The following is a 20,462-nucleotide window of genomic DNA, read 5'->3' on the forward strand; positions in this document are numbered from 1 at the left end:
AATTTCATGGTCTTATAGCTCAAAATAATCAGTAAATGCATGAAAAATAGCAAATGAAGTCAGAAAGGCTTGTAAATTGATGATGTGGCTTTGAATGGTGCATTTTGAACACAGAAAAACAGGGGGGTTCAAATAAGTTCAAAAAATTGAAATCCCTTTGTAACAGACGAGATTCAGTATGAACCCCTGATACTTCGTAGGAGATTGTCCGTTTTGTACACGAAGTGCATCCAGTTTTTGTCGTAAGCCTCTCTACTTTCTTGCACATGCTATGTGGGTGAAATGATGATACCATGCCAACTTGGAACCTTTTGAGAGTTCATTTCAAATGCTTTACAATTTCATGGTCTTATAGCTCAAAATAATCAGTAAATGCATGAAAAATAACAAATGAAGTCAGAAAGGCATGTAAATTGATGATGTGCCTTTGAATGGTGCATTTTGAACATAGAAAAACAAGGGGGTTCAAATAGGTTCAAAAAAATTGAAATCCCTTTGTAACAGACGAGTTCCCGTATGAAACCGTGATACTTCGAAGGAGATTGTCTGTTTTGTACACGAAGTGCATCCAGTTTTTTCCATAAGCCTCTCTGCTTTCTTGCACATGCTATGTGGGTGAAATGATGATACCATGCCAACTTGGAACCTTTTCAGAGTTCATTTCAAATGCTTTACAATTTCTTGGTCCTATAGCTCAAAATAATCAGTAAACGTATGAAAAATAACAAATGAAGTCAGAAAGGCTTGTGATATGAAGATGTGGCTTTGAATGGTGCATTTTGAACACATAAAAACAAGGGGGTTCAAATAAGTTCAAAAAAATTGAAATCACTTTGTAACAGAAGAGATTCCGTATGAAACCCTGTTACTTCGAAGGAGATTGTCTGTTTTGTACACGAAGTGCATCCAGTTTTTGCCGTAAGCCTCTCTACTTTCTTGCACATGCTATGTGGGTGAAATGATGATACCATGCCAACTTGGAACCTTTTCAGAGTTCATTTGAAATGCTTTACAATTTCATTGTCTTATAGCTCAAAATAATCAGTAAATGCATGAAAAATAACAAATGAAGTCAGAAAGGCTTGTAAATTGATGATGTGGCTTTGAATGGTGCATTTTGAACACAGAAAAACAAGGGGGTTCAAATAAGTTCAAAAAAATTGAAATCCCTTTGTAACAGACGAGTTTCCGTATGAAACCCTGATACTTCGAAGGAGATTGTCTGTTTTGTACACGAAGTGCATCCAGTTTTTGTCTTAATCCTCTCTACTTTCTTGCACATGCTATGTGGGTGAAATGATGATAACATGCCAACTTGGAACCTTTTCAAAGTTCATTTCAAATGCTTTACAATTTCATGGTCTTATAGCTCAAAATAATCAGTAAATGCATGAAAAATAACAAATGAAGTCCGAAAGGGTTGTAAGTTGATGATGTGGCTTTGAAGGGTGCATTTTGAACAAAGAAAAACAAGGGGGTTCAAATAAGTTCAAAAAAATTGAAATTCATTTGTAACAGACGAGTTCCCGTATGAAACCGTGATACTTCAAAGGAGATTGTCTGTTTTGTACATGAAGTGCATTAGACTGCTTGCTTGCTTGTGTTTGCTGTTGCTAGTTGTTGTAGGTTGCTTGCTGCTAGTGCTAGTGCTAGTAGCTTGACTGATGGTAGTTGCTTGCAGTAGTTGATGTAGGTGCTGCTAATGCTTGCCATTTTGTTGCTAGCGATGCCTAGCTCGATGTTGCCGACGCACCATGTTGCTGCTTGTGCCGATGCTCTTGCCGCTGCATGTCGTTGTGCTGCTTGCTGGGATCAACTTTCATGTTGAAAATATTTTGATCTGACTTACGGATTATTTAATATTAATTTACAAAGTTTTATTAATTATTTAGGAATTAAAAACAGATTTAAAAGATTTAATAAAATCCCATTAAGACATCATCGCGATGTCATGCTGACATCAACATTTGACCGGTCAACTGACCTGCGGGTCCCGAACGTCATAGGCACAAGTTTTTATTAAGATTAATTATTTATTAATCAGATTAATTCAACGAGGGACCCACGTGTCATACTCTAATTATGTTAATTAATTATTTTAACTAATATATCTATTTATTTATTTATTTAAGGAAAACATTATTTTTATAATTTATATTAACTCTCGCGTGGGGCCTCCCTGTCATAGACAGCGGGTGCATTGGCCCCACCGGTAAGTGACCCTAGGCCATTTACTCATCTTTTTTATTAGATACCTAACCGTGCAAATACCGTATTCCTCTAAATATCCATATACGCAAATACATACATCACATCTCATACATACATACATACATACGCATCTAATACATCATTTGTTGTTTTTTTTAATTTTCTTTTCTCTCTCAACACTCACATCTCCCTCTCTGTTAACAGAGAGACAAAGAACTCTCTCTGCTCCAACTCAACCTAGAGGAACCAAATATTCAATCCTTCCTACCGGAGTCTACCGTCGACGGATCGAGGTCCCGTTTGCCGGAACGGAACCGGGACGGCGAGGAGATCGACATGGTGGGAGGAGCCCGAGGAGGGGCTCACCGACGGTGACGAGACGGGCCGGTGAAGCCGGAGTTCGCACGAAGGTGACGGTGGACACGGCGTGGTTCCGGTGGAGACGGGCGTGCCGGCGAGGAGGAGCCGGCCGGAGGTTCGCCAAGAGGGGCCCCAGTGAGGAGGGGCCCCCGGAGATGGAGTCGCCGACGGGGAGGGGCGGCCACCGTAGAGGTGAGGGCCGCCGGAGACGGACCTCCCGGAAGGGGCCGGCCGCCGAGATGGGGGGGCGAGGTGGCCGGGGCCCCTGCCGGCGGGGTGGAGGCCGAGGGGGGGCTCGCCGCGGGAGGGAGGAGGCCGTGGGGGGGCGGCTCGTCGGTGGGATTAGAGGGGAGGGGCCGCCGGGGGAGGAGGGTCGTGGGGGGGCTGCCGGCGGGAGGAGGAGAGGCCGCCGGGGTGGCTCAACGAAGGGAGGGCTGCTCGCCGGCGGGGGGGAGGAAGGCCGCCGGCGGGAGGATCTGGGAGGGGGAAGGCGACGGGAGCAGAGGGGGTCGTGGGAGGGAGATGGGGGCGAGGGTCACGGGAGAGATGGGGAGGGGCCTGGCGTGGGGGAGGGTTACGGGAGAGAGAGAGAGAGCGCGTGGGGGTGGGGGCTCTCGTGGGGGTGGGGGGGAACCGAGAGGGAGCGTGGGGGAGTGGGGCCCGGTTGGTGGGGGGTGCTGGCGGTGCCCAGGGGGGGAGGGAGTAGCGAGGGGGGAGGGAGATGGGGTGGCTCCCTCGCCAGGGGGGCTACGGTTTGCGGGATGGGGGTGGGTGGCCGGCTGGGCCTTGAGCCCAGTTGGGCCAGGGGGTGGGGTTGCTTTCCTTTCTTTTTTTTTTCTTTTGCTTTGTTTTATTTTGTTTTCTTTTTCCCTTTTTTATTATTTCTTTCTTTCAATTTTCTTTTCTATCTTTTATCATTATTTTTTTTTTAATACTTTCTTTTTTTACATATATAATCTTTTGATATTTAACATGAATTTATAATATACTTTTCTTTTGTTCTCAAATTTTGAACCCGGATAGGCTTGAATCAACGCAGGTCTGAGATGGGAATTCGATGACGTGGCATCATTAGCGGTTGATCACTGTAGCTTAATTACAATAATTACTGTTGCAAAAGTCGAGGATGTCACAAATAGTGACTTATCACCATCATCGTCTGTCTTCCTTTTAAAGATCCATCTTTACTCAATAGTCCTCTGACCATCAAGTAGTTCTTCCAAAGTCTACACTTTGTTTTCATACATGGATCCTCTCTCGGATTTCATGGCTTCCATCCATTTGTCGGAATCCGGGCCCACCATTGCTTTCTTCATAACTCGTAAGTTCATTGTTTCTCAACAACATGACCTCCAAGACAGGGTTACCGTACCACTCTGTAGTAGTATGCGACCTTGTCAACCTACGAGGCTTGTAGTAACTTGATCCGATGCTCGATGATCACCATCATGAGCTTTCACTTCAATTGGTGTAGGCGCCACAGAAACAACTTCCTGCGCCCTGCTACACACTGGTCAAAGTGATGGTTCAATAACCTCATCAAGTTTTACCACCCTCCCACTCAATTGTTTCGAGAGAAACCTTTCCTCGAGAAAGGATCCGTTTCTAGAAACAAACACTTTGCTTTTGGATCTGAGATAGGAGATGTACCCAACTGTTTTGGATATCCTATGAAGATGCATTTATCCGCTTTGGGTTCGAGCTTATCAGACTGAAACTTTTTCACATAAGTGTTGAAGCCCCAAACTTTCAAGAAATGACAGATTAGATTTCTCTAAACCTCAGTCTATACTGTGTCATCTCAACGGAAATACGCGGTGCCCTATTTAAAGTGAATGCGGTTGTCTCTAATGCATAACCCATAAACGACAGTGGTAATTCGATAAGAGACATCATAGCATGCACCATACCAAATAGTGTGTGGCTATGACGTTCAGACACATCATCACACTATGATGTTCTAGGTGGCATGAACTGCGAAACAATTTCCACATTGTCTTAACTGCGTACCAAAACTCGTAACTCAGATATTCATTTCTATGATCATATTGTAGACAGTTTATCCTCTTGTTACGACGAACTTCATTCCGAAACAGAATTGAACTTTTCAATATTTCAGACTTGTGATTCATTAAGTAAATACTCTAGTATCTACTCAAATCGTCATTGAAGTAAGAACATAATGATATCCACTGCGTGCCTCAGCACCCATTGGACTGCATACATCAAAATGTATCACTTCCAACAAGTTACTATTTTATTTCATCTCAATGAAAACAAGGCCTTGCACATGTCGTATGATTTGCATGTCACTAGTGATTCAAAATCAAGTGAGTATAAAGATCCATCAGCATGGAGCCTCTTCATGCAATTTATACCAACATGACTTCAAGCGAGAGTGCCACAAGTAAGTGGTACTATCATCATTACCTCGTATCTTTTGGCACCAATATCATGAACATGTGTAACACTACGATCGAGATTCAATAAACCATCTCGGCTAATTTTTATTTTTGTAATTTTTCATATGTTCAAGAACTCATAGAAAATATTTTTACGGAATTCTTGGAGTCGATTTACTTACTGTATCACTTACCTACCACTTTTGAGGACCGTGGAGCGTTCCAGAAGGTATCCTTTGTGCGTTCTTCCGGTGCCATCATTCAATAACATTAGTTTCAACATTAATGGCCTTACCTGAGCTATAATGTTTAGTTCTTTGATCGAAGTCAAGTCCATGTCTTCGGGTTGTCCACGGTTAACTTCCTCTCCGCCTTCCATACTCTTCGGGTGGTTAAACCCTTAATAAAGAGACGTAGCTCTGATACCAATTGAAAGGATCGATATGATTGGCTAGAGGGGGGGGTGAATAGACAACGACCACTTTTTAACTAATCTTAACAAGTTAAGGAAAACACTAAACGAGTGCTCAAATAATATGACAAAGAGGTGACCCCAATAGAAGCTACCAACAAGACTTAATAAGACAAGTAAGATATAGTCACAAGTAAGAGCAAATACAAAGTAAAGGTTAGAGATAACCACAAGTGGAACCGATGGAGACGAGGATGTGTTACCGAAGTTCCTTCCCTTTAACAGGAAGTACGTCTCCGTTGGAGCGGCGTGGGGGCACAATGCTCCCCAAAAAGCCACTAAGGCCACCGTATTCTCCTCACGTCCTCGCACGATGCAAGGTACCGTGATTCCACTATAGGTGCCCTTGAAGGCGGCGACCGAACCTTTACAAACAAGGTTGGGGCAACTCCACACAAAGATTGGAGGCTCCCAACAATACCACGAAGCTTCACCACAATGGAATATGGCTTCGAGGTGACCTCAACCGTCTAGGATGCTCAAACACCCAAGAGTAACAAGATCCGCAAGGGATAGGTGGGGGAATCAACTTTTCTCTTGGTGGAAGTGTGAATCTAGGCCTTCTCAACTAATCCCTAAGGAATCAACAAGTTTGATTGGCTAGGGAGAGAGATCGGGCACTTTTAAGCTTGTGGAGCAACAATGGAGCTTAGAGAGATAAAAGATAGAGTTCCTCAGCTAGAAGAACCCTTTATATAGTGGGGGGAAAATTCAGACCGTTTTCCCACTCTCTGCCCGAGATCCAGCGGTACTACCGCTGAGAAGGAGCGGTACTACCGCTGCCTGGCGGTACTACCGCTGCGTGCAGCGGTACTACCGCTGGTGCTTCCAGCGGTACTACCGCTGGCACTAGCGGTACTACCGCTGGGGCTTCCAGCGGTACTACCGCTGAAACCAGCGGTACTACCGCTGGCCCTTGGTAGTGCATAAACACTACTACCGCCGGGAAAGTCTTCGCACAAGGGTCCGTCCACAAACTACCGCTAGGTAGGTGGAACAGGGCACCTGGAGCGGTACTACCGCTGACCAGGGGCGGTACTACCGCTGGCCAGCGGTACTACCGCTGACCAGGGGCGGTACTACCGCCAGCTAGCGGTACTACCGCTGGCTGCAGCGGTACTACCGCTGGCATTCCAGCGGTACTACCGCTGGGACCAGCGGTACTACCGCTGGGACCAGCGGTACTACCGCTGGGGACCATTTTGCCGAGACGCAGAGAACAAACCGGCGAGGGCCGCTCCAAGGATAAAGGACAGGGAGAAAATAGAGGTGTGCGTGTGCAAAGATAGATTCCACCCAAACCTTTCCACTACGGATCCCCTCTTAATAGTACGGCTTTCCTATGACTCAAATGAAGAGAATCTAGGATAGCGTCGTGCTTCCGTTCCCGAAGAGAGGAGTCGTGTCGTCTTGTGTCGTTGACGAATGTTGCCTGAAACCTTGACACACACGATTAGTCCTGTACGGTACTGTCATCAATCACCAAAATTACTTAGGCATAAATTATGCCTCAACACATGTGCAAGAAAGTAGAGAAGCTTAAGACAAAAACTGGATGCACTTCGTGTACAAAACGGACAATCTCCTTTGAAGTATCAAGGTTTCATACGGAAACTCGTCTGTTACAAAGGGATTTCAATTTTTTTAAAGTTATTTGAACCCCCTTGTTTTTCTGTGTTCAAAATGCACCATTCAAAGCCACATCATCAATTAACAAACCTTTCTGACTTCATTTCTTATTTTTCATGCATTTACTGATTATTTTGAGCTATAACACCATGAAATTGTAAAGCATTTGAAATAAACTCTGAAAAGGTTCCAAGCTGGCATGGTATCATCATTTCACCCACATAGAATGTGCAAGAAAGTAGAGAGGCTTACGGCAAAAATGGATGCACTTCATGTACAAGACACACAATCTCCTTCGAAGTATCAGGGTTTCATACGGAAAATCGTCTGTTACAAAGGGATTTCAATTTTTTTGAACTTATTTGAACCCCCTTGTTTTTCTGTGTTCAAAATGCACCATTCAAAGCCACATCATCAATTTACAAGCCTTTTGACTTCATTTGTTATTATCCATGCATTTACTGATTATTTTGAGCTATAAGACCATGAAATTGTAAAGCATTTGAAATGAACTCTCAAAAGGTTCCAAGTTGGCATGGTATCATCATTTCACCCACAAAGCATGTGCAAGAAAGTAGAGAGGCTTACGGCAAAAACTGGATGCACTTCATGTACAAAACGGACAATCTCCTTCGAAGTATCACGGTTTCATACGGAAACTCGCCTGCTACAAAGGGATTTCAATTTTTTTGAACTTATTGGAGCCCCCTTGTTTTTATTTGTTCAAAATGCACCATTCAAAGCCACATCATCAATTAACAACCCTTTCTGAGTTCAGTTGTTATTTTTCATGCATTTACTAATTATTTTGAGCTATGAGACCATGAAATTGTAAAGCACTTGAAATGAACTCTTAAAATGCTCCAAGTTGGCATGGTACCATCATTTCACCCACATAGCATGTGCAAGAAAGTAGAGAGGCTTACGGCAAAAACTGGGTGCACTTCGTGTACAAAACGGACAATCTCTTTCGAAGTATCACAGTTTCATACGGATACTCGTCTGTTACAAAGGGATTTCAATTTTTTTGAACTTATTTGAACCCCCTTGTTTTTTGTGTTCAAAATGCACCATTCAAAGCCACATCATCAATTACAAGCCTTTCTGACTTCATTTGTTATTTTTCATGCATTTACTGATTATTTTGAGCTATAAGACCGTGAAATTGTAAAGCATTTGAAATGAACTCCGAAAAGGTTCCAAGTTGGCATGGTATCATCATTTCACCCACATAGCATGTGCAAGAAAGTAGAGAGGCTTACGACAAAATCTGGATGCACTTCGTGTACAAAACGGACAATCTCCTTCGAAGTATCAAGGTTTCATACGGAAACTCGTGTGTTACAAAGGGATTTCAATTTTTTTGAACTTATTTGAACCCCCTTGCTTTTCTGGGTTCAAAATGCACCATTCAAAGCCACATCATCAATTTACAAACCTTTCTGACTTAATTTCTTATTTTTCATGCATTTACTGATTATTTTGAGATATAAGACCATGAAATTGTAAAGCATTTGGAATGAACTCTGAAAAGGTTCCAAATTGGCATGGTATCATCATTTCACCCACATAGCATGTGCAAGAAAGTAGAGAGGCTTACGGCAAAAAATGGATGCACTTCGTGTACAAAACAGACAATGTCCTTCGAAGTATCAGGGTTTCATACGAAAAATCGTCTGTTACAAAGGGATTTCAAATTTTTTGAACTTATTTGAACCCCCTTGTTTTTCTGTGTTTAAAATGCACCATTCAAAGCCACATCATCAATTTACAAGCCTTTCTGACTTCATTTGTTATTTTTCATGCATTTACTGATTATTTTGAGCTATAAGACCATGAAATTGTAAAGCATTTGAAATGAACTCTCAAAAGGTTCCAAGTTGGCATGGTATCGTCATTTCACCCACATAGCATGTGCAAGAAAGTAGATTGGCTTACGGCAAAAACTGGATGCACTTCATGTACAAAACGGACAATCTCTTCCGAAGTATCAGGGTTTCATACGGAAACTCGTTTGTCACAAAGGGATTTCAATCTTTTTGAACTTATTTGAACCCCCTTGTTTTCCTTTGTTCAAAATGCACCCTTCAAAGCCACATCATCAATTTACAACCCTTTCTGACTTCATTTGTTATTTTTCATGCATTTACTCATTATTTTGAGCTATAAGACCATGAAATTGTAAAGCATTTGAAATGAACTCTGAAAAGGTTCCAAGTTGGCATGGTATCATCATTTCACCCACATAGCATGTGCAAGAAAGTAGAGAGGCTTACGGCAAAAACTGGATGCACTTCGTGTACAAAACAGACAATCTCCTTCGAAGTATCAGGGTTTCATACGGAAACTCGTCTGTTACAAAGGGATTTCAATTTTTTTGAACTTATTGGAACCCCCTTGTTTTTATTTGTTCAAAATGCACCATTCAAAGCCACATCATCAATTTACAACCCTTTCTGACTTCATTTGTTATTTTTCATGCATTTACTGATTATTTTGAGCTATAAGACCATGAAATTGTAAAGCATTTGAAATGAACTCTGAAAAGGTTCCAAGTTGGCATGGTATCATCATTGCACCCACATAGCATGTGCAAGAAAGTAGAGAGGCTTACGGCAAAAACTGGATGCACTTCGTGTACAAAACGGACAATCTCTTTCGAAGTATCATAGTTTCATACGGATACTCGTCTGTTACAAAGGGATTTCAATTTTTTTGAACTTATTTGAACCCCCTTGTTTTTTGTGTTCAAAATGCACCATTCAAAGCCACATCATCAATTTACAAGCCTTTCTGACTTCATTTGTTATTTTCATGCATTTACTGATTATTTTGAGCTATAAGACCGTGAAATTGTAAAGCATTTGAAATGAACACTGAAAAGGTTCCAAGTGGGCATGGTATCATCGTTTCACCCACATAGCATGTGCAAGAAAGTAGAGAGGCTTACGACAAAAACTGGATGCACTTCGTGTACAAAACGAACAATCTCCTTCGAAGTATCAGGGTTTCATACGGAAACTCGTCTGTTACAAAAGGATTTCAATTTTTTTAACTTATTTGAACCCCCATGTTTTTCTGTGTTCAAAATGCACCATTCAAAGCCACATCATCAATTTACAAACCTTTCTGACTTCATTTCTTATTTTTCATGCATTTACTGATTATTTTGAGCTATAAGACCATGAAATTGTAAAGCATTTGAAATGCTTTGCTGTAGATGCTAGTTACATGTAGATGCTAGGCCAGGTTGCTAGTTGCTTGCGGTTTACCTGCTTTCGCTAGCCGTGTTGCTGCCGCTTGCCGTCGTCGCGTGCCCCATCCTCTCCTTCTTGGAACCGACAAGTTCGCCGGGTACGACTACTTCCTCGACGTCGCCGAAGACTTGTGTTCGACTACCGATGTGAAGACCGTGCACCGACGCTGAAGACCGGTGAACCACGACGCCGAGCGAACGACTACCGTCGACGAGAGCGAGTACCTCGACTTCCACGACGTCCGCTTCGAACCGATCCGCTCCGATATGCACGCCTCGAAGGTATACCGATGGGACGTTGTCGTGAAACGAATGCATGTGTTGTATGAGATGAATGTATGTTTGCGCCTATAGTTGTTGTCCGTTGCACGTGTTCTTCGATTGTTGTGCCCCCGACACATGGGAACCCGGTAGTAGGATCACCCGATATTTATTTTAACATTCCCGCACACGCTTCCTATACGTTGGCACGATATCTCGACGAGTTATCGGGATAGGAACGTTGACGTGGCATCGTTTCCTTCTTGCCGCCATAGTTCCCCTTTCGCTTGCCGTGGCGACACTTGTTTCTTTCTCTTCTTGCCGTGGTGTTGATAAACTCGCATGCATGACGCATTCATGGCATATACATCTTGTGTTGCAAGTTCTTGTGTCGTAGCTCCGTTCTATGCTCCGCGTGTTAACCGTCTAGGATGCCACGTAGGACCGTCGCTTCACCCTTGCCATGTTAACTACAATTTAATATTGCCGTGCAAATAACCGGGAGTGAACTAAGTAATTAATCATGGAGTTTCATCGATATATAACTCATTGCATATCAAGCTTCACTTAATGTGTAGAGTCTACGTGAGGTGAATTGCCATGCCATGCCTGCATCAGTGATCTGTTCATGCATCATATTAGGTTGTGCATCATATTGTGCATCGTGTGGTGAATATTTGTGTTGATGTTTGTTTCCGGTTTGCTCCTTCTCGATAGAATTCCGCAAGCGTGTCGGAATGTGAGGACCCGTTCGACTGTATCGGTTCGACTGCTTCTCGGAGTTTTTCTTCTTCCGAGCGGGATCTCAGGCAAGATGACCATTTCCCCAGATACCATTACTATCATTGCCATGCTAGTTTTATCGCTTCTATCGTTTATGTCTCGTTGCCTACCACCTGTTAAATATCAGCCTCTCTACAATGCCATGATACCCTCCAACTTGTTCGACCTAGCAAACCACTGATTGGCTATGTTACTGCTTGCTTAACCATTTTGTTAGCGTTGCTAGTTGCAGGTGTAGTTGCTTCCATGTGATAACATGGATTCCTTGTTATATCACCATATTTAAATGCTATTTAATTTAATGCACCTATATACTTGGTAAAAGGTGGAAGACTCGGCCTTTCTAGCCTGGTGTTTTGTTCCACCTTTGCCCCCTTAGTTTTCGGCTACCGGTGTTATGTTCCATAAACGAGCGCTCCTAACACGATCGGGGTTGTTATGGGGACCCCCTTGATAATTCGTTTTAGATTAAAGCTGGTATGGCAAGGCCCAACTTTGGTACTACATTTGCCTAATAACTAATGAACTCCATAGGGAGTAATTAACTCGAGGATAATTTAATCAACCCCCGGGCCAATGCTCCTTATGAGTGTTGGTCCACCCACCTAGCAGTCGGCGGTGCCACCACGGGGCAACTCGAGGTTTGGTTCCCGTCCACTTTGCATAGACGGTGTGTCCTGAGAACGAGATACACAGCTCGTATCGGGATCGTCGACACACCGGGTGGCCTTGCTGGATTAGTTTTACCTTTGACGAGATATCTTGTGCATCGGGATTCCGGTGATGCTTTGGGTAATCTCAGAGTTGAGGTTTTCCACTAGGGAATCCGACGAGATCGCAAGCTTCGTGATTGAGGATTTCTATTCGGCTTGTGGTAATTTGTGATGGACAAGTTGGAGCACCCCTACAGGGTTAAATCTTTTTGGAAAGTCGTGCCCGCGGTTATGTGGCAATGTGGATACTTTGTTTAACACTGGTTCTAGATAACTTGAAGTTAACTTAATTAAAATATGCCAACTGTGTGCGTAACCGTGACTGTCTCTTTCGTGAGTTCCTTCTCCGATCGAGGACACGGTGGGGTTATGTCTGACATAGGTAGGTGTTCAGGATCATTCATTTGATCATCAGTAGTCCACGTCCGCTATGCGTAGATCATCCCCCTCTTTATTCTTGTACTCGTAAGTTTAGCCACCAAATATATGCTTAGCCGCTGCTGCAACCTCACCACTTAACCTTACCTCACCCATTAAGCTTTGCTAGTCTTGATACCTTTGGAAATGAGATTGCTGAGTGTGTTGATTGTTCATTTGGAGTTGCTTCTTCTTCTTCTTCATTGATCTAGGATGGGTTCCAGGCCAGCAGCCTGGGATAGCAAGGATGGACGTCGTTCTTATTTTCTCGTTTGTTTTCGTCCGTAGTCGGACCCTGCTCTTACTCTTTATGATTATGTAATGTACTGTTGTGACTCTGATGTAGCTTGTGGCGAGTGTAAGCCAATTCTATTATATAACTCTTCTTTTCAGTACATGTACTTGTAACGATATCCATTCTTGCGACACGACGAGATGCGCTTCTATCCCTGACGAGGTCCTCGTGCCAACTTGAGGATAGGGTCGCACCTTGGGCGTGACAGTCTTATAAGAGGAAAAATGCTCCCGAGGACACACGGGAATTTCTGTCATGCTAGTTTCATCATGTTCGTATGATACGCGTTCGTTACTTTGATAGTTTGATATGTGGGTGGACCGGCGCTTGGGTGCTGCCCTTACTTGGACAAGCATCCCACTTATGATTAACCCCTCTCGCAAGCATCCGCAATTACGAAAGAAGAACTAAGGCAACGTCTAACCATAGCATTAAACTAGTGGATCCAAATCAGCCCCTTACGAAGCAACGCATAGACCGGGGTTTAAGCTTCTCTCACTCTAGCAACCCATCATCTACTTACTACTCCCCAATGCCTTCCTCTAGGCCCAAATATGGTGAAGTGTTATGTAGTCGGCGTTCACATAAGACCACTAGAGGAAAAGAAAACATACAACATATCAAAATACCGAAGAATACCAAATTCACATAACTATTATCAGCATGACTTATCCCATGTCCTCGGGAACAAAAGCAACTACTCACAAAGCATAATCATAATCATAATCAGAGGTGTAATGAGTAGCATCAAGGATCTGAACATAAACTCTTCCACCAAGTAATCCAACTAGCATCAACTACAAAGAGTAATCAACACTACTAGCAACCTTACAAGTACCAATCGGAGTCGTGAGACGGAGATTGGTTACAAGAAATGAACTAGGGTTTGGAGAGGAGATGGTGCTGATAAAGATGTTGATGGAGATGACTCCCCTCCAACGAGAGGAGTGTTGGTGATGACGATGGCGACTATTTCCCCCTCCGGGAGGGAAGTTTCCCTGGCAGGATCGTCCTGCCGGAGCTCTAGATTGGATCTGCTCAAGTTCCGCCTCGTGGCGGTGAAGAATCCACGAAAATGCTCCACCCTAATTTTTTCTCGCACGAAACCCATCATATAGCAAAAGAGGGGGGCGAGTGGGCCACCAGGGTGCCCACAAGCCCTGTTGCCGCGGCCAGGGGGTAGGCCGCGGCAACCAGGCTTGTGGGCCCCTGGTTGCTCCCCTGTGACACTTCTTTCGCCCGATATTTTTTATATATTCCCAAAAAAATCCATGTTGATTTTCAGGGCATTTGGAGTTGCGCAGAATAGAGGACTCAGACTTGCTCCTTTTGAAATCCAGAATTCCAGCTGCCGGTATTCTCCCTCTTCAAATAAACCTTGCAAAATAAGAGAGAAAAAGCATAAGTATGGTACCACAAAGTATAATAATAGTCCATAAAGCGATAAATATCAACATGAAAGCATGATGCAAAATGGACGTATCAATCCTACAGAAGTGTTACTCTGAGGCCTACGGAGGACACCATGCGGGAGATAGAACTGCACACAAAGTATTGCAATCAGGTTTCTATTGGCCCACTCTCTTCAAGGATGCCTGTAAGTTTGTCTTGTCTTGTGACGAATGTCGAAGAATAGGTAACATTAGCAAACGTAAGGAAATGCCTATGAACTATTCACTTGTCATTTAACCATTTGATGTCCGGGGCTTTGATTATATGGGACCTTTGCAAAAATCCAATGGGTATACGCATATCTTAGTTGTTGTTGATTACATCACTAGGTGGGTAGAAGCTATCCCCACTAGTAGTGCTGATCACAACACCTCTATCAAGATGCTGAAAGAAGTTATCTTCCCTAGATTTGGAGTCCCTAGATATCTAATGACCCACGGTGGTTCACACTTCATTCAGGGTGCTTTCCGTAAAACGCTTGCTAAGTACGATGTCAACCATAGAATTGTGTCTCCCTATCACCCTCAGTCCAGTGGTCAAGTAGAGCTAAGTAACAGAGAGATTAAACTGATTCTGCAAAAGACTGTCAACAGGTCTAGAAAGAATTGGTCTAAGAAGCTTGATCATGCACTGTGGGCTTATAGAACTGCCTATAAGAATCCCATGGGCATGTCTCCGTACAAAATGGTGTACGGTAAAGCATGCCATTTACCTCTTGAGCTAGAGCATAAAGCTTATTGGGCAATCAAAGAGCTCAACTTTGATTTCAAACTTGCCGGTGAGAAGAGGTTATTTGACATTAGCTCGCTTGATGAGTGGAGAACTCAAGCATATGAGAATGCCAAGCTTTTCAAAGAGAAGGTTAAGAGGTGGCATGATAAGAGGATACAAAAGCGTGAGTTCAATGTAGGTGATTATGTATTGCTATATAACTCTCGTTTAAGATTATTTGCAGGCAAGCTTCTCTCTAAATGGGAAGGTCCCTATGTAGTTGAGGAAGTATATCGTTCCGGTGCTATCAATATCAACAACACGGAAGGTAATTGCGCGAGAGTTGTAAATGGGCAGAGAATCAAGCATTATATCTCAGGTACTCCCATAAATGTTGAAAGCAATATCATCAATACCATAACTCCGGAAGAATACCTAAGGGACATTTATCAGCCTGTTTCAAACTCCAAAAACAAAGAGGTATGTGATTCGGTAAGAAAACAGAGTCCAAAACTTTTCCAGTAGGAAATTTTCTCCGTTTTGGAATATTTGAAAAAATACAAAAATTGGAAGTAGTCCGGAAAGTGCGCGAGGAGGCGACAAGCCTGCACGATGCGGGCCCACCCCCTGGTCACGCCGTGAGGGCTTGTGGCCACCTCGTGCGCCTCCCGGACTTTGTTTTCATGCAGGGAACTCCTTCTGGTCTGAAAAAAATCATTATATATACTTCCGTTTGGTCTGACCTCTGCATCACGCAGATTTCTTCTGTTTTTCGTTTCGAGCCTATTTTCTGCCGCAGATCTAGGTCAAGATGTCTTCTCAGGATTCAGAGGGGGAGAGGTATGTGGCAGATTACCTTGCTAACCCCAAGGTCTATGGGGACTTGGAACCATATGGCTGGACCACTGATGAGGAAGAAGATTATGATCCCAAGGGGAAGGAACAAACGAGTTCCGATGAAGAGGAGGCTCCTCTACCTCAACCTGGACGCACTCATGTGGAGTTCAAGAAGTCGAGCCTCCCTGACTCAAGGAAGAAGTCTAAGAACTTCTTTATCCCTTCTCGTTTCTTGCAGGAGAGTAAGCAGGAATTATGCCAAAGGGTGTTGAAGCTTGAGGAGGAAAATGATGATCTGAGAGAGCAGAATTTTATGCTCAAGTGGAAATTAGACAAGCTCAAGACCGCTGCAACAACTCCACCATCACCACCAAAGGAAGACAACTGAGCATTGATATGGGCAATCCCCTTGGCTTGTGCCAAGCTTGGGGGAGTTGCCCCGGTATCGTATCACCATCACATCTTTTGCCTTTACCTTTGTTTTAGTTTTCCTTTTCAGTTTTCTTTTTCTCTAGTAGTTTAAAAGTCTTAGTGTTTTAGTCTTGAGTTTTGCTTTGTGTCACCCCCGATGTATTCTTGCTCGTGATCTATATAATAAAGAGTGTCTTAGTTTAAGGGCTTTGCCTCTTGCCATGATCAAAAGAGTAAGAATAGAACAAAAGCATGAAAGATCATCTAATGATCTTACGGGAAGTGATGGCTTCACATATAAAAAGAATGATGATTGAAACTTGTTGAGGGTAGACAAACGTAGACCTTGGTCATGGTTGCAATTAATAGGAAGTGATAAAGAAGGAGAGATTCACATATAAATATATCATCTCTGACACCATCTATGATTGTCAACACTCAGTAAACTATTGCATGCCTAAAAGTAGATGTTGGACAAGTAAGACAACGTAATGGATTGTGTTTGCTTGGCTCTCAACAACGATATGATTTTGTTTGATCACCAAAGGAGTAATACAGTTTAATGATAAAGCTCTCGTTCTCTCCATCAGCTTGTCAAGCTGAATTTATTGGATTTTCTACTTTTTCCTGTTTTAGGAGGAAAATGCTTCGAGCGTGGTTTTTCTTTATCCCGTGTATGGATCACCCTTAATTGCTTTGAGATTCATGCTATTTTTATTAGTTGTTAAAATTTATTTTGTTTTATAATGTTTTGGTTGGCTTGATTAGTTTGATGATGCACCATGGTTCACAACGAAACATTATGATTCACTTTGGAACCAGAGGAAAACCTAATGTAACACTCTGGAACGTGATAAATTTTGACAACATATAAAAAGTAGCCTGAATCTCAAATTAAGTAACCATCAACGGTAGATTCCCCGTACGTGCATGCATGATAGAACCTCATTTCTCCTAATGTTTTACGGAGTACAGTATATATTTTGCAGATCCATGCGATCGCAAGCAAATAATACCCCCTCGTCTAAAAATACCAACTAATAATGATGATCAGATCAGATATACAAAGAGCCTGAGGGGGAGGGGGAGGGGGAGGGGGCTGCGGCGCAGTCTGCTGCGGCGAAGGTGACGGTGCCCTTGTCGAGGTCATAGCCGACGTGCATGTTCTGCTGCGCGATATTCCCGATGATGGACATAGGAGGAAACTGCCCAGACGGCACCACCACCGCCAAGCACAGGGTCCCCTCCTGCACCTCCAAGAACGTGTTCTCCGTCTTGAGCGTGACCGCCGCGCCGCCGCCCAGTTCCAGCGTCACGTCAGGGATCATCGCCGCAACCTGCCCCTCCCGTGCCCCGCTCACGTCGAAGCACAGTGGCAGGAGCTCTTCCGGCGACGGCACCCGCGGGAGCTTGACCCGCCGGGTTAGCTCTTTCACCAACGGGTCCACGAGCTCCTTCGCGAGGTACGTCAGCGTCGTGCCGGAGTCGACGATGACGGTGGACTGCTGCGGCGCCGCCAAGGTCTTGTTCCCGATCTTGACGGACCGGAGGTCGACGGTGTAGTAGGCCTTCACTTCGGATGGGATGAGCGGCGTCGTCGCCGCGCCCGGCTCCGTCACGGCCGCGCGGGGGCCGAAGTTGAGCACGGAGGAGGCGTTGATGGAGTAGGGCACGAGGCAGTAAGAGAACCTCCGGCCGAGCGATGTGTCTGCGCCTAACTGGTTGACGAGGGAGAGGTCGCCGCCGCCAAGTCCGACGAGGCCATCCCCGATGAACGAGCCGATCATGGTCGTGGAGCAGCCGAAGTTCACGTTGGCCACGCGCATCGTCCGATCGCCGCCGCGGGTGCCTTGGTCGTCGGCGAAGGTAAAGGTCTCTGTGGAGAGGAGGCCGCTCGTCTGGGAGCCGTCGCCGTACGAGTAGAGGTACCTGCACTTGGAGTCGGCGCAGGAGGCGTCGGGGAGCGCGCGGCATGCGGCCGTGCCGCAGCTCACGAGACCGAACGTCGTCGAATTGGCGGAGTTGAACTGGACGCCCGGCGGCGGAGCGGACACCGGCGCGGGGGCCGGAGCGGGCGCGTGCGCGTGTGCGTGACGGGTGGCCGCCAGACCAGGATCGCCGGCCCCGTTGCTACAGTTGAGCCAGACGAGGTCGCTGCCGGTGTCGGCGATGGCGAGCATGCGGGTGGGCGGCGTGCCCACGTTCACGGCCATCAGGTACTCGAAGGGCCTGGAGGTGAGCTCGGAGACGGCACCGTCAGCTGATGGTGCGTCGGCGCGGGCGTAGGAGCGCGAGAGCGCAGCAGCGCGCAATGTGGACCGGCGCGCGGCCTCGAGCACGCGGGCGTGCGCGCTGAGCGATGGGTCACGGTACGGCGACATGACGGAGTCACGGTGGATGAACTCCACGCTGAACCCATCGCCGCCGACGTACGCCGTGCACAAGAACACGTGCGCCATCAGGACGACGCCAACGAGAGCGCGGGATATCGTCGTCGTAGGCATTGTGTGCGAACTCAACTGCCGGTTTGCTTCTTGAATCTTGCCAATGGTGTGTTGCTGCTGCTGCTGCTGCTATGCAGAGTATTAATAGGGGAGTTGACGTAAGATGAAAATGGCAAGTTGATTAATGGGGAGACGAATGGGGCAAGTCGGTCTGTGATCCCGCCATCAGCCAGCTTCTTGCATTACTAATTACTAATTGTACCACCCTAAAAATTACTAATACTAATTATACGTACGTGCTGCACCACGCATGGAATTCAGGGTACATTCGACTGCACCGGATTCAAAATGGCAATATTTTGGAACAGAATGTACGGTTAAATTGTTTTCGCTTCACAGTCCAAACACAACCGGAACTTGGTCGTCGTTTCATCCAGATGCAACCTTGATGCCAAACTTGACCAGCTTCACGTCTAGTATTTTCCAAACATCTGCTCCACCTGATGGTATTTCCACACTGAGAGATGGGTCGTACATTCAATCCCTAAAAAAAACAAAGTCGTACTAGGTTGGACTCTAGGAGGCAAACACAGTGAGCCAGCAACAAGAGTTGGGGAGCTCCTATTCCGCGCGTTCGGTGTCGTGGAAGCCAACCGGCGCCCGCTGAACGCCAAGGGGGCTGGCCCATGTGGCGCCACTCGCCCCGCCTGATCGACCGGGGAGCTCCTATTCCACGCGTTCGGTGCCGCGGAAACTAATCGGCGCCCCACTGGAACGCAAGTGGCCCGACCCATGTGGCGAGCGCTCCACTCGCCCCTTCCGATCGATCGCTCGCTCGCGCGACAGGTGTTTTGTACGATCGCGGTTCACCAATTGACTAGTCAACCGTTGATTTTAATAATAATAAAAATTCATAAAAATGAAAAAAGTTCACCAATTTAAAAAAAATCACCGTTATTAAAAAATCATCGATTTAAAAAAAAATTCATTGAATTTGAATAGAGTTCACCGGTTTTGAAAAAAATTCATCGATTTTGGAAAAAAGTTCTTCGAATTTGCAAAAAAGTTCATCAAACCTGAAAAAAGTTCATCAATTCCAAAAAAGTTCATCGATTTTGTAAAAAATGTTCATTGAATATGAAAAAAGCTCACTGATTTCATCAAACTTTAAAAAAGTTAATAAAACTAAAAAACTTCAAGAACTTTAGAAAAATGATCCACACATTTAAGAAAGTAAAGAAAAAACAACAAATCGAATAAAACATCGAAAAACTAGCAAACATGAAAAAACAGAAAAAGAGAATTAAATGGACGAAAGGAAAAAAATTGTCACGTATGTCGTGATGGTCTAGTGGTTACCGTGGTCTCAGCGAAGCATTAGGTCTTGTGTTCGATCTCCCAGCGTAGCATTTGTTTTTAAGCTTTAACACAGAAAATCGAAGCCAAGATGGCCAGCCCATGCGCGGAGCGGGGGTGTGCTATGCACGCGCCCGTTAGCAAAAATGCTGTAACGGGCGCCTACAGCCCTAAATAGGGAATGCCCAGCATCGTACCTTTGTTTTTCAAACAAAGTCGTACTCCAGCCTTAAGTAGTGAGCCGAGTGCAATATTTATAGCACTGAAAAAAAATTATTATTGGACTCGACCCAGTAGAAGTTACAGAATCCATAAGAGTGCATCACGCTATCCTAAATTTTTTTGAAAACACATCACAGACTAGCAAGCGCCACCTGCCATCGTGCCAGGATCGTTGCAAATGAGGAGGAGGAGGAGGCCCTGACTACAAGAGACATGGTTGTGCGGCAGCA

At 44.7% G+C, this 20,462-nt stretch overlaps 1 protein-coding gene across 1 annotated transcript; it reads right to left on the reverse strand.

Moving 5' to 3' along the window:
- Positions 1-17,265: 17,265 nt before the first annotated feature.
- LOC123439536 (aspartic proteinase CDR1-like) lies at positions 17,266-18,714 on the reverse strand. Its single transcript, XM_045116239.1, has one exon. The coding sequence runs from the start codon at positions 18,712-18,714 to the stop codon at positions 17,266-17,268; it is 1,449 nt and encodes a 482-aa protein (XP_044972174.1).
- Between the last annotated feature and the right edge of the window lie 1,748 nt (positions 18,715-20,462).

Source organism: Hordeum vulgare, chromosome 3H, assembly GCF_904849725.1.
Source record: "Hordeum vulgare subsp. vulgare chromosome 3H, MorexV3_pseudomolecules_assembly, whole genome shotgun sequence".
Taxonomy (NCBI): Eukaryota; Viridiplantae; Streptophyta; class Magnoliopsida; order Poales; family Poaceae; genus Hordeum; species Hordeum vulgare.

Excerpts from the sequence above, each read along its gene's own strand:
- LOC123439536 (XM_045116239.1), bottom strand. The coding sequence starts at position 18,714 with ATGCCTACGACGACGATATCCCGCGCTCTCGTTGGCGTCGTCCTGATG.